Genomic DNA, 15,904 nt, shown 5'->3' with positions numbered 1-15,904 from the left:
GGTACATCTGGGAAAATGGAGGAATCTGGAAGTCAAGTACAGTACATACTGTACAGAATAAACAAAGGACAGGAAGCAATGGTATCTGCTGTGGCAACAACTGCACTACACACCCAGCAAGGCTACCACCTAATTTAGGTGTTTCAAAATCACGGGATGGTTGAGACCTATGAGTGCGTGTCACAATGTGTATTTATCACACAGTAGCCCAGTAACCTACACAGTAACCTAACAAAAGTAAGAAAACATGTAAAACAAACCTTAGACAAACAAAATAGGTGAACATTCCTTGTTATGGGTTTAGTAACAACTCATACTATTTTGCTATGGAGTAATGATATTTCCATGCTGTATGTTAAATACTTCATAAAGAAAAGATAAAGACTTGTATTAACAGTTTCCTGTTTTTTTCGAGTAACTATAGCTGGCGTACATTACACAGTTTTTGGTACTTTATATTGATTATACCTACCAACGTCTGAGCAGCAGAAGATATATATATAACTGAGCTATTTTAGTTTTTTCTCTGTAAAATAAGTGGTGTTTATAGAGACGAGCTGTACTATGAGACCTTAAGTGGGTAAAAAATGATCTTCATAAGCTCATTGTCAATGATTATGAAAAAGACAGAATACTGTGTCTTTTTTCGCCAAGCAATGTTGATGCAAAGTGTCGTTATACATCGTGCCACTGTGACAATCATAATGATACACTTTGCATTATTTTTGGAGCAATGCTCTAGATTGGGACATTTTATACATATGGTACCTAACATTTTCCTAACAACCTTATGATGAGATTCTGATTACATTGTTTGCTTTCCCAATGGGTGTTTGAATTTTGAGTTAAAGAGCTTTCAAACTGCAGTATTTTCAGTCCTAGTGAAATGTATCACCATAAAGTCAATTAATCGACTGGTTCTCTCAGAAAAGTACTTCCCATAGGGTCCCCTTTATAATGAGATAAGGTTCCCCCTTTATAATGTTCAATAGATTCATTATTTGTATGGTGTATGAAAAAAAAAAGTGGTATGGTATCTGGACAAGATATTACAACCAAAATACTTTATTTCTTAACTGACTTTTATTACTGTACATTTGATTTAGTTATATGGACAGGCGTCAAAGTTCTTCTTTTATTCGTTTTTCATCTGTGTCTTCATTTGTTGATTCTCTTTCCCCAGAGGAATTCTTAAAAAAAGAGTTTGATAATACCATAATAAGGAACATAGAATTCCTTCTGTAAGTAAATCTCGCTGATTCATTGCGAGTATATATTGTGCACATCGGACACTTTTCTTTGAAAACAAAAGAATTGCACCAAATTTATCAAAGGAAACCCCCTCCCAATACCTTTCAATAGGATTCCTTTCCTTTGATGAATATGGCTGTTTTTGTGCACTGGTTTTGCCCAACGTGTGCAAAAGGGAGACTTTAGTACATAGACCCCCTTTCTGGGCCATTCACGTGGGTGGGCTGTAAAGTTCTTTCAAGGGTAATAAGGTGCCTTATGAAATAGCACCACTTAGTAAATATGCGCCTTAATGTGTTTGCTTAAAACCCATTCTCCTAGTTTTGGGGTTTTCCTTAATGCCATGATAACACCATTCAAGATATTAAATACCCACTAGATACTTGGACGGAATTGTCTATTAAATATTAATTTTGCTCTACTTAGCATATTTAAGCAGATAGACTTTCACTAACAGGTAATCAAGCTCTTGCCAAAGAAACCACAATAACAAGCTACGTTCTGCTACGCTGTCCATTTCACAATGGCTTTTTTATTGTTGCACCTTAAAGGACAGCTTGCCAAAAGAAAACAAATAATATTTAATTAGTACTGATAACCTCATTAGTCAACTCATGTTTAAATTCCCACTACAAGGACTTCCTCAGGCGTGTGCTATGGAAAAGGTTACATATAAAGGAGCAGTAAAGCAGCAGAAAGGGAACCCTTGTGATTAAAATTCGGGATATGTAAATGACCCTGTATATTTCTAACTATTGTTGCTGGCTAAATCTGACAGACAGTGAAGAATACATAGATATTATGAATTGTTTAGTACACTTGTAATTAGTTAATTAGTTAGTTATATTATTTAATATTAGCATTTCACATTTCTCTTCCATTTAAACTTTATTTGTAGTGTGTGTGAAAACAATAAACACTAGAAAACTATTTCTCCATTAAAGTTGCTAATCAGTAAATTAGTGAATCCTATTTGTACTTTAAGGACTGAGGAAACAGTGGAAAGCAACATAGATTTTTACCTGGTCCTTTTCTTCATTGCGTGATAATTTGATTTCGTGTTCTAAATATTCAGTGAAAGCTTCAATAGTCCGTTTTCCTGTATAGCCGATAGTCTTTAAAGAAAGAGAAATGGTCATTCCTATGCATTCATTGTGTAATGTGTATGCAAATATACAGTATATACAAATAGATGTGTCTGTATATACAGATGTAGCCCTGCTCACTGACTTCGGAGCGGCGGCTAAAAACGCAAAAAGCCACAGCTCTGGACACAGCGCAAGTCGTGACATCGCTATAGAGGGGGTCAATGCATCCAGATCTGACCCCTCACAGAGATAATGCTGTGCCGGACACAGTAAGTATTTGATGCGTGTGCGTGCGTGCGTGTGTGTATGTATGCATGTATGCCTCACACTGATGAGACCCACAAGATAGAAACGGCTGTCTGTGAGTAGGTTTACTGGCTATGCATCTTACCCAAGGCTGTGCTGAAACGCTGTGCAATGTAGCAAGCATAAGCTTATAGGGGTCCATGTCAATATGGATTTGAAGCAAAAGGTGGCACTGTGCGCTCATTTGCATGTCATTTCCCAGAATTCCTTGCTGCAGTGGAAGCACTGTGTGCTGGGCGATAATGGTGAAAGGCAGGGCTGCAGACCTGTCTAAGACATGCAAATGAGCACACAGTAATATTTCCATTTGCTATATTATATTAATAGAATATATATATATATATATATATATATATATATATATATATATATATATATATATATATATATATATATATATATATATATATATATATATATATATAAACCCTGTCTTCCCATAAGAGAAGGCACAAAAGCAGCAACACTCAGATATAGCAAAAAGACATGTATTAGCAGTTACAAAACAGCACACTATAAACCCAATATTTTATAGTGTGCTGTTTTGTCACTGCTAATACATGTCTTTTTGCTATATCTGAGTGTTGCTGCTTTTGTGCCTTCTCTTATGGGAAGACAGCGTTTCTATATTGATTTCTATGGAGCATGCACCTTGACTTTACATTTGTTGCTTGGAGTGCTGGCTGCTGCTTTTTGTTATTTATATATATATATACAAAAATATATATATATTTTATTTTTTTTAAGAAGCCTATAGTGCATTTTCAGTCAACCAACGGATGTGGGTGGGTTATATAATGATAATATCATTACAAATAATGATAGATACACACAATCATTATGTCTAGTAAATTCCATCAACTTACAAACATTATTTCTTCTAATTCATCATAAAACATAAACTCTCCAGTACTGGAGGGAACTGCAGTGTATTGCATAGGAAAGTATTTCTGACGCCTCCAGTGCGCTGATGGGTTTAGTATAATCAGAAGAAAAGTCTATATTGTTCACACCTGGTCCCTTCTCTATCTTGATTGTCTTTCTAATTTCTAGATCTGCCCTGATGTCTCAGTTCAAAAAAGGCCCACCTGGGTTTCTGATCCAGCAGGAAAGAATCGGAAATACGGGTAGCGGTCCAGTACCATGAGTTGAATGTCATTGGACGTACAATCTATTTTGGCAATGGTTACGTTTTCATGATTTTCATATATCTTTCCTAGCTCTTCCCAAATTGGGAACATGTCCCTGCATTCTTGGGACCAAGGTGCATCTGTGAAAACAAATGTGACAGATCAATGGATGTTTTGGTAACACTATATAAGTGTTCATATCCCGGGTAATGGCCCTATGTCTACTTCATGAACACATGGGCAAATTCATCTCCTTTATCTCCAAGCAATATATTCCAGTGGAAATATTATTTGAATAGGTATCAATGACGGCAGAGGAAGTCATTACCCGCACATACTGATAGGTATTAGATTATCTTTCTGGGGACTCACATTACATTATTCTTTTGCAGTGTCACTGTTTACCAACACCCTGTTCTTCTTATATGTGAAGAACTCATGATATACCATATGGCTATACTTACAAAACATAACAAAAGTATTGCTGGTCTTATTAAATGCAACTCGGTTGAAGTTCTTTCCCACGAGCACTTTAACTGGGTTTTTATCCCAGTCTTTCGGGATGTCTTCACTGTCCAACTTTGGCTGTTTCAAAACAAAGAGTGCGAAAGTTAGTTCAATACTAAATGATGGAAAACCATTATTTTGCCAATATCTACTATATTTTCTACTAAATTGCACAGATCGTAAGTAATGGCATTATCATATAGTAAGCGTGATGCATAACTCCTCCCTTCATTTTCAGTTTGCTCCATGTAACCACTTCCACAATGTACAAGATAATGCAAAAAGCAAGACGAATCCTAGCAGGAGAAGAATTCTTTGATAAACTTTAATGCCACATTTTTGACCCCATACATTGTTTTGCAGCCTGGAAAAAATATATATTTGTTAGCAAACAATACATTGCTTGTATCACAATCTAGTGGTATAACATGGCAATGAACGTAGTAGGGAGAAGCAACACAAGGCACTTTCGGATTTTACTTAAACTAATTTATTACAGCCAATACACAATGTTTCAACCCATAGGTGTTTCTCAAGGATGCCTTCTTTTCACTTGAGAAAGACCTATGAGTCGAAACGTTGTGTTGATTGGATCACTGCAGGCTATCCTTCAAACACAGGAGCACGGTAACTGTATGGCTGTTATTTTTCTACTTCTCATGTGCAGCACCTGTCTTTACTTTGGTATACATTGCAAGAGATTTGAATGTGTCCATAACTGAGACTTCACTTCAGTGTATAACATGACTTTGTCTCGAGTCTTTCTCCTTTGGCAGAATGCAGTGATGGATACCAAAAGCCCATTATTAGTTATTCATTACCTTAGCTTTTCCATCCAAGTAACTTTGGCAGAAACTCCTGAGGTTTTCAAAATTCACTTCATCAGCTGGCATCCTATACTTCACATCACTCGTCAGGTTTAAAATCCGAACTGCTGGCACATCAACTTCTGTGATGCGGAAATATTCAAAAATACGTCCATTTCTAGTTTCATTCGTTTCGACAAAAACAAAGACAAACTAGGAAGGGGATAAGGTCAAGAGTGAATACCTAGTAAGTTCATTCCAAGAACTGTCTGTGAATTGGCTGTATAACCCTGCTCACTTAATGTAACCATGTATTGTTATAACTCTATGCCCAGGACATACTTGAAAACGAGTGGAAACTCAATGTATTACTTCCTGGTAAAACATTATATAAATAAATAATTCAAGGATTATGAAATAATAGCCACTGAGGAATAGGTGATAGTAATAAACAGTGCTGCATTTCAGACCTTTAGCTACTGTACCAAGGTAAAACATGTAGTATAGCTGTGTCATTTGTCCCATGGCACAGAGGCTGTACACCGTGAGGTATATTTATCTAGGTTCTTTGGCAGCAAAACTGGTGTAAAAAGATAGAACCAGATTTATTAAAGAAAAATAACAATGCTTTTAATTAGATTTTGTTTCCTTTGATAAATGTGGGGCTATTTTCACCCCAGAACAAACATAGACATCACAATACAAACCTTTCCCCTAAACTCCAACGCTGCAGACTCATAATTTTCATAAATTGTACTAAAAGTCTCTGAGGTTTTGGAGGCAAAGAGCAGGATGTGACTTTCAATGGGAACATCAAAAATAGTCACAGATGTCTGAAAAAGAAAAAAAAATATGTCGTCAATATATCTGCACATGACTGTCAGTAGAATATCAATTCAGTCCGTCATTCCACATATCCCTTTCTCTGCGTTATTGATTATGTATAGATCCTTGGCAAAGAAAGTCAATACTGGCTAATCCTGTCTTTTTTGTAATCAGTTAAAAAAAATAACAGAGTATAAAAAATGTTCAATTTTTAAATTATGGCAAAAAAAAACCCCCAAACACAAGATACACCTTTTTCTGGAAAGCTTTACATAAAGCATTTTTAAGAATGAGCTCTGTTTTTTGCCTGCCAATTATTTCCCTGTTTACAGCTGTGGTGAAGGAGCAACGAAACCTTTAAGTGCCTGAACGCAGGCACTTGCATGTAAGTGCATATCTCACCCATGGCACCTTGTGGAAAGTTTATTTAAACATGCTTCACTATTGTTTTCTTTCTTTTCTCTTCTGTATTTTTATATCTGAGGAGCGCTGAATTATTTTTCCTGGAATCATCGTCGCTGGAACTGGGAACAGTTTCTTCATTCATGCAGGCATTAGACTTATTATTGTATTTGATATCTAGATTACTTGTTGTTAACGCAATCCTAGATTTGCTTGTATAATATTACACTCATTTGGCATTCACTATCTCTATGCTGATGACACACATATCTACCTCTCCTTCTCTGATCTCTACCCTTCTCTCCAGTCTCATGCCACCAACTGTCTCTCCACTATCTCTTCCTAGAAATGCCACCCCTATCTGAAGCTTAACACGTCCTAAACAGAACTCTAATCTTTTCCCTACCATGTACCGGCTTTCAGAATTGTAAACTCTCTGTGAAAACTCAACTCTTTAAGAAAACCTATCTAGCATTCCCCCGACATCCACACCACAATGGATAGTCTGAGTCAAGGTAATACCAATCAGAGGCACCTATAAATAACTGTGTATTCTTATAGCAATAGAAAGCACCCGTAACTACCTGTGTATAACAACCAGAACAATGCATTACTAACTGTGTATAACAATCAGAAGACCCCATAACTACCTGTGTATAACAATCAGAGGCACCTATAAATAACTGTGTATTCTTATAGCAATAGAAAGCACCCGTAACTACCTGTGTATAACAACCAGAGGCACCCTTAACTACCTGTATATAACAACCAGAGGCACGCGTAACTACCTGTGTATAACAACCAGAAGAATGCATTACTAACTGTGTATAACCATCAGAGGACCCAATAACTACCTGTGTAAACAACCAAAAGCACTCATAACTAGCTGTGTATAACAATCGGAGGCAACCTTAATGACCTGTATATAACAATCAGAGGCACCTAGGACCTACTGTATATCTTGTTAAATAATATGGCCGTATTACAGTGTTTATACCAAGAAATAAAGTACATTTCTAATGTATAAAAAACAATGTGCATACAACATATTCCCAACTTACCTCCAGGTTATACTCTGTCACCAGATCCATGTTATAGGTTCTTATTAATCTCACCAGATCCAACTTGTTTTCCATTTCCTCTTCGGATATTAGGTAATGGACAGGTTTATCCTTCAGAAATCATAAAAAGGTCAGCTCAGTATATAGTGGTTGTAGCATGAGGGTTCAACAGTAAATAACTATTTAATGTTAAGCGAATCAGGAAGATAACCATTTTCTGCCTAAATACGTTGTAGATGGTCAGGCACTAAAGAGATTATATTCTGCGCCCTGCATCATTGTAATTCATCTTTAGCTCCAAACTGTATGCATAATATGTGACTTAACCCATGCTGGTCCCTCCAGCTCTGTAGGAGTTACATGGTGCTTTAAGATTTCCACAATTTAATGATAACTATTGGATATTTGCTAAAAATGGGAGGTCTTTTCTCTTTCTCTGATCAACCAGCAACAGATGATTTTATAAACTAAAACTTGCACAAAGTGATAAGTAATAAAACAAAGTTATTCTGTCACATTCCGAGGAAATCATTAACCACACCTATGACAAATACCTGTTATTAAGAGGCCAGCCCTTTATACCCAGAAAATTACCTCCTTACCTTTTTGTACACTGCAACCATATTGGTGGTGATCCCAACGTGTAATAAAACCTCTTCATTGCTGACCAGTCCGAATGGCAGATCCGGGACTTCTTTTGCAGCCTCATAGAAATGCTTCACTGTCTCACTCTCAAGATCCTATTTCCATAGACATTTTGCAAATAACTTTTTGACATTTTCAGTTATTCTTCATTTGCCAAAGTGCATTATTCTAACCATAATAATACAAGTAAATCATCCCTTTCACAAGATCTTTTCTCCATCGGATCATTTACTCTTAACAAAAATAACGATGTTCCCTTTATCCAACACTAGTTGAAAGTACCCGGCGTTGCTCAGGAATTCTAAGAAATCTTAGAAATCCATTTATAAATGGATATTTTTTTTTCTTTAAAAAAATGATATATATTCTAATGCTGTTGGGTAAACTAGATTTAATTTTTCTCCGTCAGGCGCAACACAAATATTTTCCAGTTCCCCCGCTGGAGCATGCAACATAAAGTTGACGAATGTGCAAAACATGGATTTTCTAAATTCAGTCCAGTCATGTGCAATCCTGCCGAATTTGGGTGCAATCAATGCCGTTTTGAAAGGTTCTAGTTTTGCAAGTTCTTTTCCCCATCACTATGATCACATTCAACTATATTTTTCCATACCTGAAAGAAGCCGACTATGGCCACTTTATCCGAGTTTATAAAAGATTCGAACTGGTCAGTGGTGTTAATGAAAACGGCGCTGGCGCCCATTCTTCGGTTCAGCCATGTAACAAATGCTGATGCAGTTCTAACACCTTAAACATTAGGAAATGGGAACATAAGTACACAGCCCAACATATGTTAATTTGTTCCAAAGATTTTCAGCTTAACCCTTTTGGCACTCCAGGGACCCCATGACGGGGTATCTAAGTCCTAATTTTCCTGCTTGCACTGAATGGGTTAAGAACTGAATTCATTGGCCTGGAGCCATCAAAGCCTGACCCACGCTCTGGCGCCCGAATTGGCGATACCTGCCATTAAAGACAATGGTAGATATCAACGAATCTGGTGCGACAGTGCGGATCGGGCTTTGATGACTCCGGGCCATTGATGGATATTAAAAAAAAAAGGCATTTAAAAAAAAAATACAAAATATCAATAGGAATATTAAGATATAGGAGAAATCTGAGTTTTGATTGGATAAAGCTGTAGCCAATAACAAAGAAGTTTCTCCATAACGGCTCATTGAACAGTTGTTGTTGGCAGCGAGTGAGCTGTGCAGACACAGGAGATGAGGGGTTGAGTTGGTTTCTGGATCGCACAGTGTTTGTTATAATAAACATTTTACTAGAATGACTCGTCAACAGGGTCATGAGAATAAATATGAAGGCCTCACCTTACGATTGATTCCCAATAAAAGCCTTGTCTTTGTCGTATCTTTTGTGTTATGGAGATCATGGTTCTCTCCCCACATTTAATTCCAGTGAAATTTCAACTTCCTTATAATTAGGTAAACATTGATATCTAAAGCACCCGCAGCACATCCTACACTAGAGGTAACTCTTTTTACAACTTAATTGCCCTGTTTTGCTTTGCAGAGCGGTGGTTAAGTGATGCTGATTTTTAAAGATGCAGTCCCACCAAGTAACACAATGAACCAAGAGCACTATCGCCACTTATTTGGTACCTAGCAATGCTTAAAGGATTGATAGGACGCCACTAAGAGAAATGTTGTGTACTCCTCCCTACATCTCAGCTTTTATTTCTTGTTTTAGCCCCTGCTCGTCTCCTGAGGGCTATATCTATACATACTTGAAAACGAGGGGTAACTCTCAATATATTACTTCCTGGTTTTTGCTATTACTTCCTGGTAAAACATTTTTATTAATAAATCTATTCCACTACTTTCGCCCCCTCTCGCCTTAAACCTTTTCCCCTCACTGCCTCTTACCTGTGGAACTCTCTCACACTCAGTAAACCCCAAGAACCTTCTCTCTCCACCTTTAAGTCAAACCTAAAAACACACCTTTATTCACCAAAGTTTGCAAACCTACCAACATGTACATTTGTTTTCGTGAAACTTTTCCCGTAAATTAGCCAGCTTCACCGTAACAATTTGCCAAGCATTAAAGGTCAATGTGCAAGGTCACCTGGTCCTTTACATACGGCAATTTAATTGCCTTTTTCCTAGTTTCCCTACATTTCAAAAAGTACTGACAAAAAAGTTACATTTTGCTCATTTTCAAGGGATGTGAACCTTTGCAAAAATGTAATAAAGATTTTGAAGACTGTCATATCTCTGGCCTGGACTCATGGCTCCTGTCCCACACCCACAGTCACTCTTACCAACCATTGTGGCCAAGCACTGCCATCTACTGTACTTATTCCCTCACCTGCTGTCTCTGTAACTCTCCCAACATTCCACTTAGATTGTAAGCTCTTCTGGGTAGGGATTTCCTTTCCTATAGTTTGATTTTATGTTTGTTGCAATTGTTTTATTTACTGTCTATGCGTACACTGTTATCGCTGTATAAATACAAATACACATGCATAGATGTGGTTGTCTGCTGACTTCCTTCATCACTGTATCTGTTCGTGTCAATGTTTTATGCATCTCTGAATTACATCGCTGCACGTTGGATCACATGAAAATGAACTCCTATTCTAAATACAGTATAAATACTACTAACAGCAATCCTTTCTCTGTGATATTACTGTATAAGGCTTGTGAGATTCTTTTACCTTTACAATCTATGGCGTTTTTCCTATCACCGCCAACAAACAGCTTCAGTGTAGGAAACTCTTTTATCCTAAACTCTTTTCCGAGATCCTTTTCTTGAGTGATGTCAACTTTCCCGAACCCAACCTCAGATGACTCTTTCTTCAGCTGTCCTGCAGCTATAGAGAATTCTTCCTTAACTGCTTGTGAAGCTCCAGATAAGGCAATGTCTGCAATAAATCAAACCCCCGGTGTTCATTTTAGTGAGAAAGTAGCAGTACTTTGTGCTTGAGCGACAGATATTATAATCATTTTAAACAAGCATTCAAAACTCTTGACACTGCTTTTGTATGTATGTATATATTTATATAGCGCCATCGGTGTACATAGCTCTTCACAGCAATAATACACAACATAATATAACACATATTGGGCACTTGAGACATAAAAGTAACATTAGGAAAAAGGAGTCCCTGCCCCGAAGAGCTTACAATCTAATTGGTAAGTAGGAAGAACGTACAGAGACAGTAGGAGGGCGTTCTGGTAAGTGCGTCTGCAGGGGGCCAAGGTCGATGTATGAGGTGAATAGTATCAGCCACAGAGCTACCCATGTGATTCATTAAAGCGGTGTGTTTTAAGAAAGGTCCTATAGGTGGATAGAGAGGATGCTAGTCGGTTATTGATGGGAAGGGTGTTCCAGAGGTGTGGGGCACTCAGTGAGAAGGGTTTTAGGTGGGAGAGGGCTTTAGATACAACATTAATATCACAAACATTTGTAAGAACAGAAAGGTAGAATGATTTAAAACATTTAATGATAGGTGTGTAAGTACCATCAGAATTGGCCAAAGTCTTCCACAGCGTAGAAATAATAAGTAGAGAAGTATTATTCACAGTCTGACATAATACAAAGACAAGGGCACACACTGAAAACACAGGCAAATACATTATCAGTCAGTACACAACACTCTTAATGAACGCAATAAACAGCTGCAAAAGAGTAATCCATACTGTATACTCATGGAGAATAAGTCTCCTGCTACTAGCAGGATAGAGACATCTGGAGGCAGGCAGTGGCTAGTGCATCGAGCTCTCACAGCAGCTTCTAGCCACAGCTGGAGAAAGGATACTGGGCTTGATGGTCAGTTTGGTCTGATACAGTATTAGCTAATATGTTTTCATGGTACTTAGTACTACTGCAGTGAAAAATATATAAATATGTATATATAAAGCATATAATAATATTAATTGTTAGCACATTCACATGTCTCAGACAGGTCTGCAACATATATATATATATATATTGTATATCTTTCATTTTATAGCAAATATGAATAAAACGTGACCGATTAGGCGCTCCCACTGTGAGTTATTTACACGTGAAATGCGGTGATGATATATATAAAATATATATAAAGAGTGATACAAAAATGTGACAAAAGTACTGTATATGAAATATATATATATAGATTTAGATTTGCAACGGTCTGCTCAGAACATCTGGTAGGGACTGTCTTCACTGGTCCCAGAAATGCTGAATTGGTCTTCGAAGTCCAGAGGGAGCATGGGAGAAAGTCAACAAAAAGAAAACAAGAAAATATCTAAGTGTAGGTGTCTAAGGCCTCGTTCAGGGTGCCAGCTGCAGGATTTGGAGGGAGGGCGGGAGGGCGGCAGTGCGGCAGTTTGCTGGGCGATCTGTGTTTATCCCCCAGCAGACTTTTCAGCGTTGAGGAGGGGGCGGGGTTACACACGCAGGCAGGTTAAGTATCGAGGTTGCAGTCATGAAATCATTCTGAAGAATGATTTCATTGGCTGCCTAGGGTCCCTGTGACGCTGCTACAGCTTCAAAAAATGAAATTTTCGTTTTGTGAAACTGTAGCCAGCTTCAACTCCGGGCTTCGGAGACAGGGCAGCTGCTACCCTGACAACCAGTATTCAATTTGAATACTTTGTTTCTCACGGCAGCACGCCCTCCCTCCGAAGCCAGCACCCTGAACGAGGCCTTAGTAATTTCGGTAAGTGTGCAGAGCCTTGGTTCCTATAGAGTGCTTACTCACAGTGAGATGAGTTATAAATGGCAGATCCAAAACTGTGGCACACTTGCTTGAATAAACTTGCTTGTAAAGTAGTCAGAAGGGATGCACCTCAGTATAATAGAGAACATATACCATAGCGCGGATCAGTAAGAAATTTATAATCTAAAAATATAGGAACCGTACTCACAATTTGTATGAATTTTAAAAGCAAGGTCACAACAATGACAACATCGTATGTGGTCTAATCTCTTCACCGCCCTCGTCCCCTTTAGTGGCACCCCCACTGCTGACTTCTCTGCTTGCTCTGTCGCGTCACATTCGGCCTCACCACGGCATCACTTCTGAATTTGACGTGACGGAGCAAATGATGGCGTGACGTCACAACGTCAGATAGCATCCCATTGCCACGGCAACGCAGCGTCATTTGACGTCATTTAATGCGTCTCAGAATATCCCTTAATAATATTCCCTGAAGAAGTTAGCTCACGCTAACGAAACGCGTTGTATTTGAGACATTCCTTTGCAATCCGAAGAATATGTTCCACATATGAGTTCGGGACTCTATCACCCGCTGCGGTAAAGCATTGTATGCTGAGTCTGTTCTCGTCGCTGACCGAGTGATGCGGGTCCTCTGACGACATCGGCATTCACCGACGGACTTCCATCTCGTGCGGTCGGCATCTCTCTGGCGTACACAGAGGAGCCACGGAGTGATCGTCCGGTGTGAGGAGCCGGACACACCCGGATTTGGAGTTGACCCCTGGCAGCCGTTGCCCTTTCTTAGAGGAGTGGATGCCACTGGATGTCCCAGCTACCATCGGACGTACCACCAGATGACCAGTGACGAACTGCAGTGTGTGGTAACATATCCCTAACATGTTTTGCTCATATATAACCACTTTGATGTACGTGCGATACTTACCTGCTGAAGGCAATTAATATAATATTCTACACTATGAGACTGGGCGCTGTTTTCTTTTCTCTGTTTGCTAGTGTCTTAGTTTGCTGAGCCAATCTATACAAGCAGCAGTGTCTCAATCAGACCAACACAGGTTTATTATTCACTGAGTTGATTTAAATATACACTATTATCACTCATACACAGATTTATTAGTTATTTATTGGCACTATATATAATTCATCACAGTATCTTATATATGCACAATTTTTTTATATATTTATATATATAGTGACACTATTTGGCACGCAGTGTACTTTCTTCACTTTTTTTTAGACAATATCAGTTAGTAAATAATCATGAGTATAGTAAACCATTACAAACCATAAATGATTACTTACAGAATTTGACCAACAAGTATTTCTTTTCCTTGAGGGCTCGGGCAAAGTTTGAACTTGTGAGCACAAGAACATTTTCCTCCTCCTTGATTTTGGGTGGCTTGTGCTTCTTCACTTGCGATCCTTTTTCTGCTTCATCGTTGCTTGCTAGAGAGAGAGAGGCCAACGAAACAATCAACAGTAAAGGCAGCATCTGCATGGCGTTAGTAAGCTCGCAAGCTGTTCCTCCCAGGTATAAACTTGAAAGAAAGGACTGGTGACCTTCCAAACCACTGTTAATATTCCTAATGAAACAGCTCCCACCTTATCAACCTAACAAGTGGCAGCTTCACACGTCATGTAAGCTGATTACAGAACTGGCCAGGAAAGCTGCCAATTTCACATTGGGGTGACTCTTTCGTGCACATTGTAGGAGTGTTGGGAGCGCAAGAAAAGGGTTTTGTAAAGTGAGAAGTCGCTCATTTGAAAAGAGTCTTATCCAGTAACACACAACCCCTGTAAGATCAGAACCAAGACACAGCACACCATATATATTTGTGTCAAAAGAAGTGCTACTGGGAATGTGACCTAATTTATACTACAAAAGACCACAAAGCATCCAATCTGACCAATTATATAAATACTATCTGTTATTCTTCTCATACTGCAAATAAGGGTCGTTTAGTTAAATTCTTTGGCCAAAGCATTACAAACCTGTAACCACACCAACATAAAGCCCTTCTGCAGGTCCTACCACTGTCTGCCAACGTTCTCTTCACCTCTCTAATGGAGGGAGAAATGTCTTAATAGGTGGGTCATTCACAGGTGCGTAACAAGACCTGCTATATAAAAGGGGAATGGGTGAGCTTAAAACCAGGGAGGAGGGGTCCCAAACCGCCAAACAATAGTCTTATTCAGTGGTCTCATTTATTTGATCACTGGTGGTCCCCAAGACTTTAGTCTCATACCACTTACATTTATTTGTAAGTCTCTTGGAATTGGGGAGGGGATCTCCCAGAACAAGACAGCCTCTTGGAATTGGGGAGGGGATCTCCCAGAACAAGACAGCCTTGGTCTTCCCTCCACTTCCGGAGACACAAACCTCCAACAGAGTGGCATTTTTTTTAGAAGTAAAAAGAGACGGTGACTGCATCAGCTAATTAATAAGTGTCACATCGCAGTGATGTCCCCTTATTAAATGGTTCACCAGCCATGATATAGGCTGCTCAGTTACTGTCCTCAAGGGTCACCACGAGATCAAGTTTACAGGATATCCCTTCAGCACAGGTGGCTCAATCAGTGGCTCGGTCATTATAACTGCAGCCCCTGTGCTGAAGCAGGGATATCCAAAAATCCTGACCTGTTGGTGTCCCTTGAGGACCGGAGTTGGCCACCCCTGACGTACGTGATGGGAAAAAACAGGTGATGTTTCAAACAGGCGGCACACCATCATTGTGTCTATGAAGAACGCCCATGAAAAGATATCCCAACCTGCAAGAAACCTATATTGTATGAGGTACACTCCAGTGATGTCTGATGTCCTTGCTTTGGGGACATATATACAGTATGTTCTCCGGAGTATTAGTATATATATATATATATATATATAACATAACGCACTGAAACATACGTGACGAGCGGCCTGTCTTTATAGAATTGATTAACAATTCAGTACCTGACTTTTCCAAAAATGTTACTAATTAAAACATTTCCTAAAAAGTACTTGCGGACAGCTCAAACAGAAGCAAGCAATCACATTTTTCCAACACATTGCTGAAGTTGTTGTGATAATGACTGTGTCATTAATTCCGATTATTAATAACTGAATAGTTATGTAGCCCCCTCTTGGGCACTACGGTCACTTAATGGGTTAACTGTGTGAGCTCACTCCAGTGTCTTCCCGCTCCATCATGTGATGTAGGAT

General features: G+C 38.8%; 2 protein-coding genes across 2 annotated transcripts in view; one reads left to right on the top strand and one right to left on the bottom strand.

The window, feature by feature from the left end:
* Positions 1–1,064: 1,064 nt before the first annotated feature.
* PDILT (protein disulfide isomerase like, testis expressed) lies at positions 1,065–14,277 on the bottom strand. The gene is made up of 11 exons (XM_075566013.1): positions 14,005–14,277; positions 10,696–10,902; positions 8,635–8,768; positions 7,979–8,116; positions 7,377–7,487; positions 5,796–5,921; positions 5,104–5,301; positions 4,240–4,360; positions 3,734–3,915; positions 2,274–2,366; positions 1,065–1,190 (listed from the first exon to the last, which is right to left on the bottom strand). Exons 1-11 carry the CDS (start codon positions 14,198–14,200, stop codon positions 1,122–1,124), a joined length of 1,575 nt encoding a protein of 524 aa, XP_075422128.1. The 5' UTR covers positions 14,201–14,277; the 3' UTR covers positions 1,065–1,121.
* LOC142463362 (acyl-coenzyme A synthetase ACSM3, mitochondrial-like) overlaps positions 13,342–15,904 on the top strand; it is a 43,788-nt gene continuing 41,225 nt past the window's right edge. Inside the window, exon 1 of the mRNA XM_075566010.1 lies at positions 13,342–13,565. The gene's annotated coding sequence lies outside the window, so the exon portion shown is untranslated. The remainder of the gene's footprint in view (positions 13,566–15,904) is intronic.

The sequence above is a fragment of the Ascaphus truei genome, chromosome 11 (genome assembly GCF_040206685.1).
Source record: "Ascaphus truei isolate aAscTru1 chromosome 11, aAscTru1.hap1, whole genome shotgun sequence".
Taxonomy (NCBI): Eukaryota; Metazoa; Chordata; class Amphibia; order Anura; family Ascaphidae; genus Ascaphus; species Ascaphus truei.
Note: the sequence above shows the minus strand (reverse complement) of the source record. Positions and strands in the feature narration are given on the sequence as shown.

Bases quoted from the DNA above. Each gene is read 5' to 3' on its own strand.
- PDILT (XM_075566013.1), bottom strand. From the start codon at position 14,200: ATGCAGATGCTGCCTTTACTGTTGATTGTTTCGTTGGCCTCTCTCTCT. The intron at 8,117-8,634 runs GTATGGAAAAAT...CTATGGAAATAG, and splicing joins CCATAGTCGGCTTCTTTCAG to GATCTTGAGAGTGAGACAGT. The intron at 1,191-2,273 runs GTAAAAATCTAT...TCTTTTTTTAAG, and splicing joins GCAATGAAGAAAAGGACCAG to AATTCCTCTGGGGAAAGAGA.